The following is a 15595-nucleotide window of genomic DNA, read 5'->3' as shown; positions in this document are numbered from 1 at the left end:
TGACAAAGATTTAAAGCAATTATGTCGGTATCAATGACAACTGAAATCAACTTGTTAAACAACTTGTCATTCAATATTGGAAAATCAGAATACAAGTGTACATCTTACATTGAAATTAACCACACCACTAATACAACTTAAAAATAAAATACTACATTGCGCATAATGTTAAACTTAACTAATACAAGCATAGAACTAAAACAACCAAACAAGCTTAAAAGCCTTGTAATTTACCCAGTAAAAAATCCTTGTACGCCTCTTCTTGAGGAGTCAGTGGCATAGGCGAATTCTTCAGAGTTTGCAGCATATCAAACATGGTTCTCATCTTGTGAATGTCAAGTTCCTCCCTTTTCCTCTGTTCCTTGTACTTTTCAATTTTTATCCCCTCTTCCTTCAGAATGGCCTCCCTCTCGCGAATTGTAGCGAATTCCTTCATTCGTTCGCTAAGCTCAGACGAACCACTTTCTGTTGCTACTGCTTTCCCTTTACGCTTCGCCTTTGCTTTCTTTACACCCTCTGGTCGTTGTAAACCTCCAGATGAAAAACCATCCGTAGGGGTTTCATCCCCTACATCATCTCTGGACCTCTTCCCACTTCCAGCACTACCTTCCTCCTCAACATCACAAGCGTCTTTTCTTTCCTTCTTTGACATGGACCATCTCACCTTTGGCCTCCACTTTGGATCTTTGTTAAGAATTTCAATTGCGTGATGATAAGTGAAATTGCAACCTTGGGAGAGATGAAAAAATTTCAAAGCACTTTTTAAACGGTCAGCTTCGTTGTAACCACTCCCTCCCTCCGACAGTCTACCCGCTTCATCATAGCAAGAAATCCACTGTAGTGCGTCTGCTGCCAACCTTCTCCAGTGGGACGTCAGACTCTTCATAGGTCTTGGTGGAATTAGATGCGGCTTCTTCGAGTGAGCAATTTGATATGCTGCGTGTACATTGCGCCATAGGGAAGTTGCTTTATGGCTCGTACCTTTAATAGCTTCCTCGCTGAGCTGCAAGTACAACCCAATCAGAGTTTCATCTTCCGCAATAGACCAAATACGAGTTGCTCATGTAGGAACCTGGTTGGGTTCCAATCTGTGAACTGGTGGAGGATACTGCGGCGTCTCTGGTACACTTTCCTCTTCGCTCTCATCGAAGAGTGTGTTACTATCAAGATCAGTTTCAGGTGTACGATCTTCATTAGCAGGGTTTTGTAGGGGAAACTCAGTGGGTGTCTGATGCAGTGGAGGTGGTTGCGAAGACGTATTGCCCACTCTTTGCAAGAACAATTGAAACTCGGGATTAGTTAGGAAATCATCACTAAAACCCGAAAATTGTTGTTGGAAATTTGGGTTGTTTGGAACCATTAAAAGATTCTACATCAAAAAACAAAAGATAAATATTTTTACAAACATTAATTTAAAAAACAAATTAAAATGACAACAAATCCAAAAAAATATCAACAACTTTCTTCAATTACATAATGCAATTACATTACATGGCCTACATTTTTTTTTTCAAAAAATCACATATATACTAATTTTAATACATAACTACATTTATATATTAAAAAAAAATAATTAACCAATAATTGCAACACTTTATTACCTATAAATTTAGTAATGTATAAAGAAAATAACAACAACTTTCTTCAATTACATAATGAAATTAAATTACATGGCCATCAATATTTTTTTTTTGAAAAAATCACGTATATACCAATTTTAATACATAACTACATTTATATATTTAAAATAAATTTAACCAATATTTGCAACACTTTATTAACTACAAATTTCGTAATGTATAAAGAAAATATCAACAACTTTCTTCAATTACATAATGCAATTCCATTACATGGCCTACAATATATTTTTTTTTTATATAAAATCACATATATACTAATTTCAATGCATAACTACATTTATATATTAAAAAAAAAATGCCCAATATTTGCAACACTTTATTAAATACAAATTTAGTAATATATAAAGAAAATATCAACAACTTTCTTCAATTACATAATGCAATTATATATTTTTTTTCAAAAAATCACATATATACTAATTTTAATACATAACTAAATTTATATATTAAAAAAAAATTACCTAAATATGTGTAAATTGCAACAAAGACCTTCTTCTACAATTTTAAAATACTTAAGAAAATAAAAATGTGGAGGATTTAAAGTGTTTACGAAATCATATCAAAATATATCAAAATGCATGTCTATTTATAGAGAATTTAATTTTATGACCGTTGGTAATTTTTTTTTTTTTATTAAATAATTTTTTCAGAAAATCAATTACAAAAATTGTAACCGTTGTAAACGGCTACAATTTTCTCATTGGACAATACACTGCGCATGCCACGTGGCTTCTTCCCCTTGGCCAGCTCGCTGACGCGCTCAGTCAAAGCAGAATTTTTTTTTTAAATTCAGCAACGTCAAAACAACGCGTTTTAACGAGCGCCTTTCAGGCTGCTTCATCAAAACGCGTCGTTTTGATATGGGGCCAGCCAATTTTTTTTATTTTCTTCTGCCTAGTGTGGGGCCCACACGTTTTACTGTTCATCAAAGAAAATGCCCATAGTTTGAGCGTTTTTCATTTTGCCCATGGGATTTTTTTTGGTTTTTGACATTTGCTCACTATTGTGGTTGATGATCATATTTTTTGCTCATCAAATATGCCCATGAGCAAAAAAAATGCTCACCATTGGTAGTGCTCTTAGTACATTTATGTTGAATGGTCTTTTTAAGATATTAGTTAGGAGCCGTATGGTTGGGGTTAATAATCAAAAGGAAAGGGAATGAACATGCCTGATTCCCTTTGTTGCTGTTTGTTTGTCAATTTTTTCATTTCTTTTGCCTATTTTTCATTTTTGAGTTTACCCAAACATTCTATATTGATTCCCCACCCCCCCGGGCCTTTTCCATTCCCTTTCTAATCCGGATATTGAGAACTTCAAGAGTTTGTTAATTCTTTACAAGGAAAATCTAAACTTGAACATTAACTCATTAGAAGCTACAAATTGGCAATTCTTGGACGATTCAAGCAAAGGAACTTGGTGTCTAGTACAAGCTCAAGTTCCGGATCACTCTACTTACTCTACTTAGTGGTTTTTAATTATTTTTGCTTGCAAGTTTTTACCTTTCACTTGAAGGTGTTTTTCTTGGTTTAAGCACGTAGGATTAATTTTATTTGTTTTAGGAATTATAGACTAAGTAGAATTAGTTTCCTAATCTAAGTAGAATTGGAATTAGTTTCCTAATCTAAGTAGAATTAGTTTTCTTATTCTATTTGGGTTACTTGGGGCTAAAGGCTAGGGACTTGTCGTAGTCCTATTAGACTTAGAATTAGTTAGTTTTTAGTCTATAAATAGTAGTAATTTCATGACTTTTAGATAGAGAATTTTTCAAATTAATGAATTAAATTATTTGTTTGTTTTGCAATCAAAACATTCGTTTCTTGAAGCTGGTGATTAAGTTCTTTAAGCTTTGTTTAAGTTGATTAATTAAGGGGTGGTGTGACCTTTAACTTAATTAATCTACTTGTCTTCTTGTTTAATTCTTGGTGGACGAATCCTATAAAGAATTAAGCTTGAATTATCCTTGTGTGTGTTTAAGTTTCTTGAACATACGCATCACTTTCCTAAGCCACCACTACACCACCATATCCACACCGGCCACTACCTTACCCAGTTACCCCCACCGTCCAGCCACCTTGTCGGAACTCGCCGCACCTCCTTTACCCCTCGCCGGAACCCGTCATACCTCCCTTACCCCTCGTCGGAACCCGTCGCACCTCCCCTTCTTCTAGCCAAAACCTGTCGCAGTAAGCTAGTAACCTCAAAGATGTTCCCGAAAATGGTGTATTGAATAAACTTTTCGCCATGGCTAAGTGTTGCCAGAATACTAACCTGCTGCTGCTATTGCGGTGATTGCTGATGTTGCAGCGGTTGCTGTAGTTTCGAGGGTAGGGGAGTACGACCGACAATTTTAAAGGGGAGGATGGTTTTCTAGGGTTTTGCATGGGCGGGGGCAGGTTTTTCGTGGAGGGGAGATATTTTCGGGGGAAGGGGAGGGGCGGCTAATGGTGGGGGAGGTACGACGACAGGCGACGAGCTCCGGTGAGGTGGTCGCTAGACAGTGGAGTGGCTGGAGAAGTGGGAAACAGGGGTTGTGCAGTGGTGGTTGTGATTCCCATTGTTTTTTTTTAAAACAAACGCCATATTACATGGAAAGGGTTTCCTTCCATTCTCTTTGTTCATTCCATTTCGTTTACCTCGTGCTAACCAAACGACCCCTTATTGTATTATGAGGGTACAATTTGTTTATGTTGAATTGTCTGTTAGTGATTGTATTATGAGTGTTCAATATGTTTATGTTGAGTTGTCTTTTTGAACTACGAGATACAAAGTATTACCTAATGAGCATACTTTCATCAATCTTAACCCCATTAATTACTATGAGTATGTTAATGTTGTCGATTTTGAACTGCGAGATATAACCCAATGATCATACTTTCACTAGTCTTAACCCACTAACCCCCTTGATTAAACTTAATTTACGGACACAAAGGGAGATATAACCCAAAGGGCATACTTTCATTAGTCTGAACCCCCTTGATTAAACTTAATTTACAGACACAAAGGTGAAAAGCTTATTGAAGGTGTCAAATAGCTGCCTTACTAAGCAAAATAATTGCTTTAATCCCTGGCAAAACTTGGAACGTGAACTAGTCCATTTGATCAGCCTAATGGTAATTTTGCCGAGGAAAATCAAGTTGATGCAGTTTTCTTAGAGTACTAAAATACTTGGTTCTAAGATCTAATCATGTTAGCTCTATGTTGACTGCAAGAGAGTTTAAAAAAAAAAAAAAAAAAAAAAAAAAACCTCGGTGATACGATAGATCACATATGACAAGAAATTTGAGAAACTCCTGAAACAGAAACCATACAACAAACCTGGCTAATCTAACATAACAGCAAGACAATTAATGTTGACAAAGGCGACAAATCCTCCGGCAGGTGAGTTTCAAGCACACCTTCTCACCCCAAACAGAGAACGCAACAAAGAAAGAAAAGCGCACAGCCAACAAACAGTCAAGTAAGCTAAAGCCTGTCTTTTAATACAGACTTCAATTATATGTACACGATGCGAAAATTAGAGTTGACAGTGAATGAACTAACTAATCACACAGTAGTGAAGTCGCAGCCCAACAAATTAGAATCTCCCTCACCAACATCCACATGCCTATAAGTGCAACAGCTTCACCCTTTCACACACGTTAAATTACCTGAGATATTGCAAGCAGGAAGAAAAATATAAGTTGCTTTGTAGAGCCATTAAGCCAATGAATTGTAAGTAAACCAAGAAAGTCTTGCTTTGTTGAGCAAAGTCTTGTCACAAAATCCAGCAAGTAAACCATGAAAGCCAAACTTTGCTTGGGCTTAAAATATAAACCTTATCTCTTCCTCAGGGAACCCGGAATTAATAGTATTTTTTGGACTAATTACCAGCCAAAATAATCAAAGTGCAATTATAGTATAAAAATATTATAATGAGAATGGCATTAACCAATCAATCAGAGGGATGGTATAATAATTAAAAGGTCAAACCAACATTTGGTCTGCGTAAGAAACAGGTTATGATTTTGAATGTCAGCTACTCAATAGTATAAATCTAGTTGTATTACATGAACTCGGGTACTAGTGTTGGAACGGGTATGTGTCCAAGTGTCCAAATCGGCTAAATTGTGAAAAATTTCCATGATTTTAGTCAAGAATCAAGTGTTGGAGGTACTTGAGGTAATATGAAGATTCCATTTAACATAAAAATCTAGTATTTCTGTCTCATGGCAATAGCTCCATTTAAATAAGTGAACAAAAAGGTATACCAGAATGAAAAGGCATCATACAAGTCAAGGATGGCTATGAACTAGAATCATACCTCAAAGGCTCAAATGCATATCATTCACAAGCAATCTTGGTGTCAAAGCTGCTCAGACAAATGGCAAAAGCCTGGAAAGCGGAAATTGGGTAGTGATAATCCATGGTGAATACATCCTTTCCGACTTTTCCAAATTGAAGAATGACACTTTCATGCTCAGATCCATCCTCTAGGGAAGCAACCAGTTGAAAGTTCTTGACAGAAGCAACAGTTACACGACCATTGAAGTTAAGGCACCAGCACTGAAGTTGTTCATGCCACCTAGGGGCCTTGTTTCTCAGGTTTAACCTTCCCTCTTGCTGATTGGGAGCAGCATCAGACTGGCAATTGTCCACCCTAATAGATTTTGACCTAAAAAAGGGGATTGAAGGAAAAGAATCCACATTATTGATCAGAAATTCAGTCTGTGTGGGGGCCAGTCCTCCAGGTTTGATAGCAGAAGCAGGTATACTATCCATGACACACTGCATCTTCCTCGGACCCCTGTCAATAAAGAAGTCATTCTTCAGATATCACAAACACAACTCTCATGACTTTTAAGAATACAGAAAGACATAAATCTTCATGGTTTACCTAGCGCCCAAGACATTCAGCTCATACGAGATGCGTGCCACAGGATAGTTGCCCGCAGGAGCCCTGGGTGCAACCTGCTTGGATCCCACTAGTCTAGTAGAGCGACTTCTTATGATTCTAGCTCCAGCATTTGAGGGTTGTGCATCGTAGATTGTAAACTTTGTGCCTAGGAAATTGGATCTGGGGTTGAAAAAAAAGGATTAGAATTTAAATACTACTGAATTGTTTAAACTAAATATTGATGTGCCTTAATTTTTCAAGGAAGTTCAAGTAATAGCCAATAAGTTGAAAGAAGTGAAATTCGACTGTAAGAACAAAGTCAATATGCAGTAGAAAATACCTTAATTTCCCAACATAGGCACTACTCCCCTTGGAGACATATTCAGGATTCAGGGAAATGATGTAGTCTGTGCAAGTCGGGCGTCTACACTTCCTTGCAGCAAGAATGCACTTGCCATCGTCATATGAAGCTAACATCAATTTGAGAGTAAATGAGACTCGTGCAAACAAGGGCGGGGGAAAAGGAGAAAAACAGAAAATATAATCATGCCCATTATTAGGATTGTCTATTATTATGCATTTTATAAGCTCTAGACCTAAGTCATTCCCTATCAAGACTTGCTTTGATAAATCTATTTAAATGGAAAGCTGAATATTCGAAAAGGTACAGCAAGTTCACCTGAGCTTGAGCTAACGAATAAATAATACGTCTGGCTGCCACGATGTCTCTTAATGTAACACTGAATAAGAGTGTCTCTTGATCCAGGCTAAATAAAGCAGTATACGTAAACATTAGCTCAGGTCAAAAAGCATCTAGTTTTATAACAACAAACATTAGCTATTAATACAAAAGACTGATTTCATTCACTCATGATGAAATAATCCAATGACCACAAATTCATCAATAAAAAGTATAAGCAAAGATTTACTCACAGCCACTGATAAGCAAGATCCTTAAGAAAAAATGATAATAATTGCCTTTAATATAAAAATAAATTCAAAATCTTTTCATAACTAAGTAGGCTTCAGTGTGTTCACAAGTAATCAGTCAAGGTTGAAGTTTTGTAGCAAGCTGCCTTAACTGATAAGCAACAATTACACGGAAATAGGGCTATGTGACAGATTATATTTTTTATTTTCTTTTATATATTTTAAAGTTTTTTTATTAATATTATTATTAAATAATAAATCTTTTCAAGTTTTAGAAATAGCAAATTAAAAACTTTGTATGAAAATGGAATACATAGTTTTTCATACAACCTGTGTACAAATTTTCTCAAATACTTAATCTGATTTCAGGCTAAGAAAAGGTGTCAGCCCATACACCAATGACAGCCATGTTAAAGTCATTTTTGAGCTCTCACAAGGTGAAATTGGGCTGGAAAAGCCACAAAATCATTTGCATCATAATCATTCGCATCATTAACAGAAGTGGCTTTGCAACTGTTACAACAATTGCAGAGTCCTATGTAATCCTTACTATGAAATTGTATAAATGCTTCCACACATACATAAATTTTACAAGAGCTAGCCCAAATGCTCTTTTGTTCCCTCGCACATCAGCCTTAGAATCAATTTTGCAAATACAATGATGCCTTTAGCAGTCCCTTAAAGACCAAAAGCTTCAGCATCCTTTTTCCAGTAGAAAATACAGGTCGAAACAAGCATTAATTTCATCCATTAAAACAGCGAACAAAGCATTCTCTAGATTTCCTCGTGATATGTTTGGGTTCATAATTGAGTGACTCAGTCACCAATGTCATTCATTGAGGGCAAAAGTAAAAAGATAGTCACCAAAATATTTAGATCCTTAAACTGATGCGGCTACCCTATTCATTTTTTTTACTTAAATTCGAGATAATTTTTTTTTTTTTTTTTCAGGAAAACATATTTTATAAAAATGCACACAGGGAAAGAAACTAGACACCTTTTCAACACATTAAATTCTTCAGCAACCATATGGCATCAGAGAAGTGCAAAAAATTCCCTTCAGATCACATCTTCATTCTTCTAATTTTTTTAGGCTATGTTTTCTTTGCTTGAAATAAGGTGTTTTGGAATGATTTGTTTAAAAGTTTGACCTGGTCTAATCTAAATTTTTCTAAAGTTTGGTTTAAATTGATTTTATCAACTAGTTTGATTGACCTTTGATTGTAGTCGTATAATATTAAGTGAGGTCTTGTTAGATTTGTTCAAAGTGTATTTTTCAAATATCTAATTTTCAAGATACAACTATTAAGAAATTTTATTATTTGGCAATAAGCAAATGCAAATAAGAAAACTGGTGTGGTCTGAATTGTCCTAGTATAAGCAATAATAAGTTCCTAAAAGAAGGTGAGTAAAACATAGCCTCAGTTATCTGTTTATGGTTGGCAATAAAATTTTAAAAGCTTTAATGGCTCATTAGTTAACAAAAGAACAAAATTAGTATCAATTCTCTAAATGACTACATTTGCTACAAAACAAAAGTACTAATTGTTTAAAATTAATGCACAATACACATGGACTCACAACTAGCAAGCCACAGCACATCACCATCACATACTAAAAATGTTCTACAAATTCATATACTTTGTAGGATATAGCTTCTCATAGATATCGATAATCAACTACCAGTTTATCATTTTCAACACATCAGGGTTTCATCATATATGCTGGAAAGTAAAACCTTCTCAGCATTTTGTTTTGTATTCCATTTTCATTTACGACGATATTCTTAAAACACAATTACATCATAACTTTCCTAAAATATGATTACAACACAAAATGTGGTAAATAGAACAGGAAATCACTCACAACAAAGAATTTCCGACAATGTAATCATATCATAACATACATAATTCAAGTACAATAGTAAAAGAGGAAAATTGGTATCATCTCAAACCTGCTTCACAGATATGGGGAATGTCAGCTTGCCTGAAATCTCTGGTGTTTTGACAATATCCTTCATAGCATCCCTCCAACTCCTGCACACACCGGCACACGCAACAACATTTCTCCTTGGAGGCCAGGTACACTCAGACGCCTCAATTCTTACAAGCACTTCTCTCAAGAGCTCTGGCGGCATGTTAGCCCAACAACTCTGCTCCATAGCATCAACCACCACCAAATTATCATGGACCACTCTTTGGGACCTTGATCTAAAACTATACTTTACATCTTTCATGTCTTGTAAGATGCTCCTAAAAGACATAGTTATAACCTTAACCCTATATACTATAGTCTATATATTGCTTCCTTAACCCTTATACACCACCTTATGATATACAAATTACTTCCACATTTCCTAAACCATAATTCAAACCTGATACTATAACATCATCCAAACAATTCCACACTCACAAAACCCTAATTTCGACAAATCGACCCACATAAGAATAATACCATGAAAAGATCCCAGCAATGAGAATAAAGCTAGCTAGCAGTAATCAAACAAATACCCATTACTACAAAAGAGATAAAGCTCCAAACTTTAATTCTAATCATCAAAATTAATGATCAAATAAACCCCAATTTCTTCATTTCTTCCATCACAAAATCAACAAAACTAAAATACCCAGATCTAAAAAACTAAACAATTCACATTTCCCACCTTTGAAAAAACAATTAAAACAACCCCCAATTGATAAAACCCCAGATTAATTGAAAAAGTTATCAATCACCAGAAAAACAGCATCATATGAAATGCAAAGTAAAGTAATTAAAAAAATTGGGGATTTTTAGTAAATTGGGTAGTTAGTTAGTTGGTAGGAGGGAGAAAGGAAGGAAAGAGGGTGTGAGCCCGACATATTAGGGTTTGAAGAAGCTAAGATTTGAGTGGGGAAGTACATCTGAGTGTTTCCTGCTGTTGTTCCTTTGCCAACTCTGGCCGAAGACCATAATTTGTTGGATTGATAGAAAGTTGCCCTTTGTGTCCTTATTTATTTCCTTTTCTTTATCCGATTTTTTATTCCGCACTTTTACTTTAGGGGTCGCTTGATTACACATAAAAGAGTTTGAGATAAATTAATTGAGAAAGAGGGTATGTCAATTGCGACCTTGAACCCCCTCTGTGCTTCGAGGCGATAGGGTGATTTCGAATGAGTGGAATGATGAATCTCTATCAAGTACCAATCACACTGGTCACACGGATTCCCAGAGAGTACGAAACTTTTATCGATTACCAGACGGAGGGGCCAACTTTGGTTGCGCATATCCTCTAGTGAACAAGATGGAGATGGAGGTGAACACCTTTCTTCCACCACAATTCAACCCGGCAGAGATGTTGGCCAGATTTCGACTTCCGTTCGAGATGGATGGTCCAATGAAGGCATTGAGCAAGGCTTATCTAAGCATGATGCATAGAGTACCTTTGGAGATTTATGATAGGTACCCTAATTTTCCGAGTTTTAATATGTCGATAAAACTTTTAATTTGGAATGTTCAAGGTGCTGGAAACAAGCTCAACTCTATTAGAGAGTTGGTGCGTATTAATGATCCTATGGTGTTGGTTCTTGTTGAGACTCACTTGAGTGGTGAACAGGCAGATAATATTTGTGCTCGTATTAGAAGCACAAGGATTTAGTGGAGGAATTTGGTTATTTTGGAGAAGGGAACATGTAGATATTACGTTGTATGATGAAAATACTCAGCATATATATGACGGTTTTGATTAAGAAGAATGGAGACGATCCTTGGCTTTTTTCAGCAATATATGCAAGTCCAGATAGTAATTTAAGGAAGGATCTTTGGCGGGAGTTGGAGGGAATCCGCAACAATTGCTCAGGCCCTTGGCTTATAGGAGACGATTTTAATGAAACGATGTCAATTGAGGAGATGCAGCGTTGATGTCAAGAGTTCTCCAATTGGGTGGAAAATAGTGGCCTTACAGATTGGGGATGTACTGGTCCCGAGCATACTTGGTTTCGTGGCTTAACTCCAGAGACATTTAATTTGCACGGCTTGAAAGGGGTTTAGCTAACGAAGAATGGAGGCTTTTATTTGAAAAAGGAGCTGTACGGAATTTGCCAAGGATTAAGTCGGATCACTGCCCGATTTTAATAAGTACTAATGGTTTTGCGCCAATCTCAATGGTGAACAGACCTTTTAGATTTCAAGCGGCCTGGATGCATCATGAAAAATTTGAAGAGTTTGTTCATTCGACATGGAACAAAGCAACCCCTATTGTTCCTTTTTTGAAGGAATTTGCTATTAAACTTGAATGCTCGAATAGAGAGGAGTTCCATAATATTTTTCGAAAGAAAGCCGAGCTTTGGGCAAGGCTTGAGGGTATTCAAAATTATTGGCGCAAGGTAGGCAACCTCATTTAATTAAGCTAGAAGGCGAGTTGAGAAAGGAGATGGATGAAGTACTAGACCAAGAAGAGATGCTTTGGTTTCAAAAATCTTGTGAAAGGCAATTGTGTATGGTGATAGAAACACAAGATTTTTCCATCTTGCTACGGTTATAAGAAGAAAAGGGAACCGCATCGAAACTTTGAAGAATGGTGAAGGAGTCTGGGTTACTGAGGCCAATCAGGTGAAAAACCTGGTTCTTGAGTTCTGGCAAAGTATTTTTGAAGAAGAGAGTGTTGGGGTGAGGCATACTAATGTTCTCCCAGATTATTTTCCTGTGATAAGTCCGGATGATTGGGAGAAAGTGAGCAGACCAATAGCAGAATGTGAAGTTTATAAAGCTTTGAAAAGTATGAAGCCTTTTAAGGCATCGGGGCCGGATGGTTTTCAACCGATATTTTTTCAGAAATATTGGGAGCTTATGAAGCCTAGTGTGTGTGCGTTGGTGAAAAATGTTTTGGAAGGCAGAGAATTTCCCGATGGTTTGAATGATGCCTTTCTTGTCTTAATGCCAAAAGTAGATGTGCCGCAACATGCCAAGCAATTTCGACCAATTGGTCTTTGCAAAATTGTGTATAAGTTGGTCATAAAGGTAATTGTTAATCGATTAAAGAGCCTTTTGCCTTCTCTAATCTCGCCTACTCAGTGTAGTTTTGTTCCCAAAAGGCAAATAACGGACAATGTAATAATTGTTCAAGAGATGTTACATACTATGAGGCACAAGCAAGGAAAAGTTGGATATATGGTGGTGTAAATTGACTTTGAGAAAGCGTATGATGGATTGAGATGGAGCTTCATTTGGGAGTCACTTCTTGAACTTAGATTATCGCAATCAATGGTAGATGTGATTATGCATTGCATTACTTCTGCTCGTTTGAGTATCTTGTGGAATGGAGAACCGATGCCTTATTTTTCTCCAAGTCGAGGTATTAGACAAGGGGATCCTTTGTCCCCTTATCTATATGTCATATTCATGGAAAGACTTGCTCACCTTATTGATCGAGAAGTGAGACTTAAATGTTGGAAACCGGTACAAGCAAGCCGAGATAGATGGTCCGCAAATTTCCAACCTTACATTTGCCATTGATCTCATATTGTTTTGTGAAGCTTCAGTTGATCAAGCTGCCCTCATGAATGCGTGCTAGATAAGCTTTGTGAAGCCTCAGAAAGTAAAGTGAGTGTGGACAGATCTCGTGTCTATTTTTCTAATAACACGAATTTTGATACTAGAGATGCTATATGCAGCATGTTGAATATGGAGGCTACGGATGACTTTGGAAAATATCTAAGGGTTCCAACTTTTAATGGGAGAACTTCTAAGAAAGAGTACCAATATTTAGTAGATCGTATTAATGGGAAAATCGCTGGCTGGAAGACAAAATTACTCTCGATGGCTGTCGAGCAACTTTGGTTCAATCATGCTTGAGCTCAATTCCTTCTCATGTTGATGCAGACAACTTTACTTCCTTAGTCAACATGTGATGACATTGATAGGAGATCGAGGAAGTTTCTTTAGGGTGAGGCTGAAGGTCAAAGTAAAGTTCACACAGTTTTCTAGAACAATATCAATAAACCTTGGGATAGAGGTGGGCTGGGTATAAGGTCGATGAGACAAGTTAATTCATTGTTTTTGGCGAAGCTTGGGTGGAGGATTCTTGCGGAGCCTCATGCCTTATGGTCGAGAGTGTTATGAAGTAAATATTACAACAATAGATGCGATATCGACATGTTTAAAACAAAGCAAAAATGCTTCGAATGCGTTGAGGGAAATAATGAGTAGCATAGATGTGGTGCGTAAAGGCATAAACATGGCTGTTGGGAATGGGGAAACAAATTTCTTTTGGCATCATCGATGGGCTACGAATACGCCTATTTTGGAATTGGCTAATCCTTGCTCTCTTTTGGAGCTCCACGATGCAACGGTTAGTGAGCTATAGGACCCCAATGTTGGCTGGAAATGGGAGGTATTTGCCTCTTTTTTATCAGAAGAGGACCTTCAAGCAATAGCTTCTTGTGAATTGAGCAATAGTGCAGAAGATGTTGATGAGGTATGTTGGAATGGCAACCCGTTTGGAGGGTTTACTATAAAATCCGCTTTAGAAATAATTCGAGGGGAGGTGAATGAGAATGATGATGGGCAGTGGGAGGTTGTTTGGAAGAATCAGGCACCACAATGAGTGAGAATGTTCCTATGGTTGGCTATTCAAGACCGAATTATGACAAATAAAAATAGGTTCATTCGAAACCTCATTGATGACCCCCGTTGTCAAGTGTGTGGGCCTAGTGAGGAGTCTACTGAGCATATTTTCAGACATTGTCCAGCTGCTATTATGGTGTGGAGGAAGCTAGGAGTGAATGATAGGGAAAGACTGGGATTGGGTTTGGGATTCGAGCAATGGCTGTTGAAGAATGTCGATGTTAAATTACAAAAAGGGCAGGAGGGGTGGCCTTTGATGTTTGCGCTAACGGTGTGGTGGCTTTGGAAGTGGCGTAATGCTAGATGCTTTGACAGGGATAATGCTAATATTCCAATCGATCAGGTTGCCTTTATTTATGCTCGGGTTGCTTTGGTGCGGAAGGCTTTGTATCGTCATCATAGGGTTCACTTGCCAGCCAAGAGAAGAAGAGAGGAAATTTATGTGAAGTGGAGTTCGCCAAGGGAGGGCTGGATGATGCTAAATTCGAATGGAGCTGCCAAAGGTAATCCCGGGAAAGCTGGTGGAGGGGGCTTGATTAGAGGCCATAGAGGTGAGCTTTTTGAAGTCTATGCCATAAATTGTGGCATTTGCTCATGAACGAAGGCAGAATTGCTTGCGGTGCTAAGAGGGTTGGCAATAGCTTGGAATGGAGGTCATAGGAAGGTACAAGTGTGTGTTGATTCGTAGGTAGTGATTAAAATGTTGGTGGATGATAATTCCCCCAACTCTCCTTATATTCATATCGTTCAGAAGTGTCGTGCTCTCATATCTCGTGAAGGATGGGAAGTCACTCTTGAGCATTGTTATCGTGAGGCAAATCGGGCTGCAGATTGGCTAGCCAATTTTGGGGTGGAAGCGTCTCAACCACTTACTTTCTTCTCGGCGGTCCCGAAAGATCTTAAGGCGGTTTCATTGGAGGATTTGGGAGGTGCTTCGCATTCGAGGATGGTGCCAGCAAAGACGTAAGTATGAGTAACATAGTTGCTGTCTTGTTTTGTTTTGCTTTTTGTTGTTTTAGTGTTTTTTTTCCCTTCTGTTTGCTTTGTTTTTGTTTTCTTGTTCTGGGCTGGGCCCACTTTCTCACCAAAAAAAAGAAAAAAGAAAAAAGAAAGAGGGTATGTCATTAAATTAGTGGATTTGAGTTGGTGAAATTATAATACTTGTATTTTGATCTCGCTTATCTCTTATGACACTGTCATTTTATTTTGGGAAAATAAAAAATATCTCTTGCGTTCACATAAATATTATAAGTCTCATTGTTCAAAATCAAAAGTAGACAAAACTCATGATTTTCTTTTTTAACGAATATTATCATTAATGCGACATTATTTTAATTTTGACACTAGATTAGGTCCCACTATCATCTAAATTCAACACTATATTTGTAAACAACAACAACAATATACATCATTTTTAAAAAATTTATTACAAAATTACTATATACTCCATTAAAAAAAACTATATTGAACATTATTTAAAGGTATGCATAAAATACTACATGTAATGTACTTATCATATTTAAATATATGAAGTAATATGTACTTTGTA

At 37.0% G+C, this 15595-nt stretch overlaps 2 protein-coding genes across 2 annotated transcripts; both read right to left on the bottom strand.

Annotated features, from left to right (window-relative positions):
• Positions 1-214: 214 nt before the first annotated feature.
• Positions 215-5422, bottom strand: LOC110697918. Its single transcript, XM_021875320.1, has 3 exons — positions 5291-5422; positions 1073-1369; positions 215-1003 (listed from the first exon to the last, which is right to left on the bottom strand). The coding sequence occupies exons 1-3, from the start codon at positions 5420-5422 to the stop codon at positions 215-217; spliced, it is 1218 nt and encodes a 405-aa protein (XP_021731012.1).
• Positions 4912-10421, bottom strand: LOC110697829 (tubby-like F-box protein 3). Its single transcript, XM_021875229.1, has 6 exons — positions 9401-10421; positions 7196-7283; positions 6857-6986; positions 6517-6696; positions 5944-6426; positions 4912-5290 (listed from the first exon to the last, which is right to left on the bottom strand). The coding sequence occupies exons 1-5, from the start codon at positions 9707-9709 to the stop codon at positions 5964-5966; spliced, it is 1170 nt and encodes a 389-aa protein (XP_021730921.1). The 5' UTR covers positions 9710-10421; the 3' UTR covers positions 4912-5290; positions 5944-5963.
• Between the last annotated feature and the right edge of the window lie 5174 nt (positions 10422-15595).

The sequence above is a fragment of the Chenopodium quinoa genome, unplaced genomic scaffold, assembly GCF_001683475.1.
Source record: "Chenopodium quinoa cultivar QQ74 unplaced genomic scaffold, ASM168347v1, whole genome shotgun sequence".
NCBI lineage: Eukaryota > Viridiplantae > Streptophyta > Magnoliopsida > Caryophyllales > Amaranthaceae > Chenopodium > Chenopodium quinoa.
The sequence above is the reverse complement of the archived record's forward strand: the minus strand, read 5'-3'. Positions and strand labels throughout refer to the sequence as shown.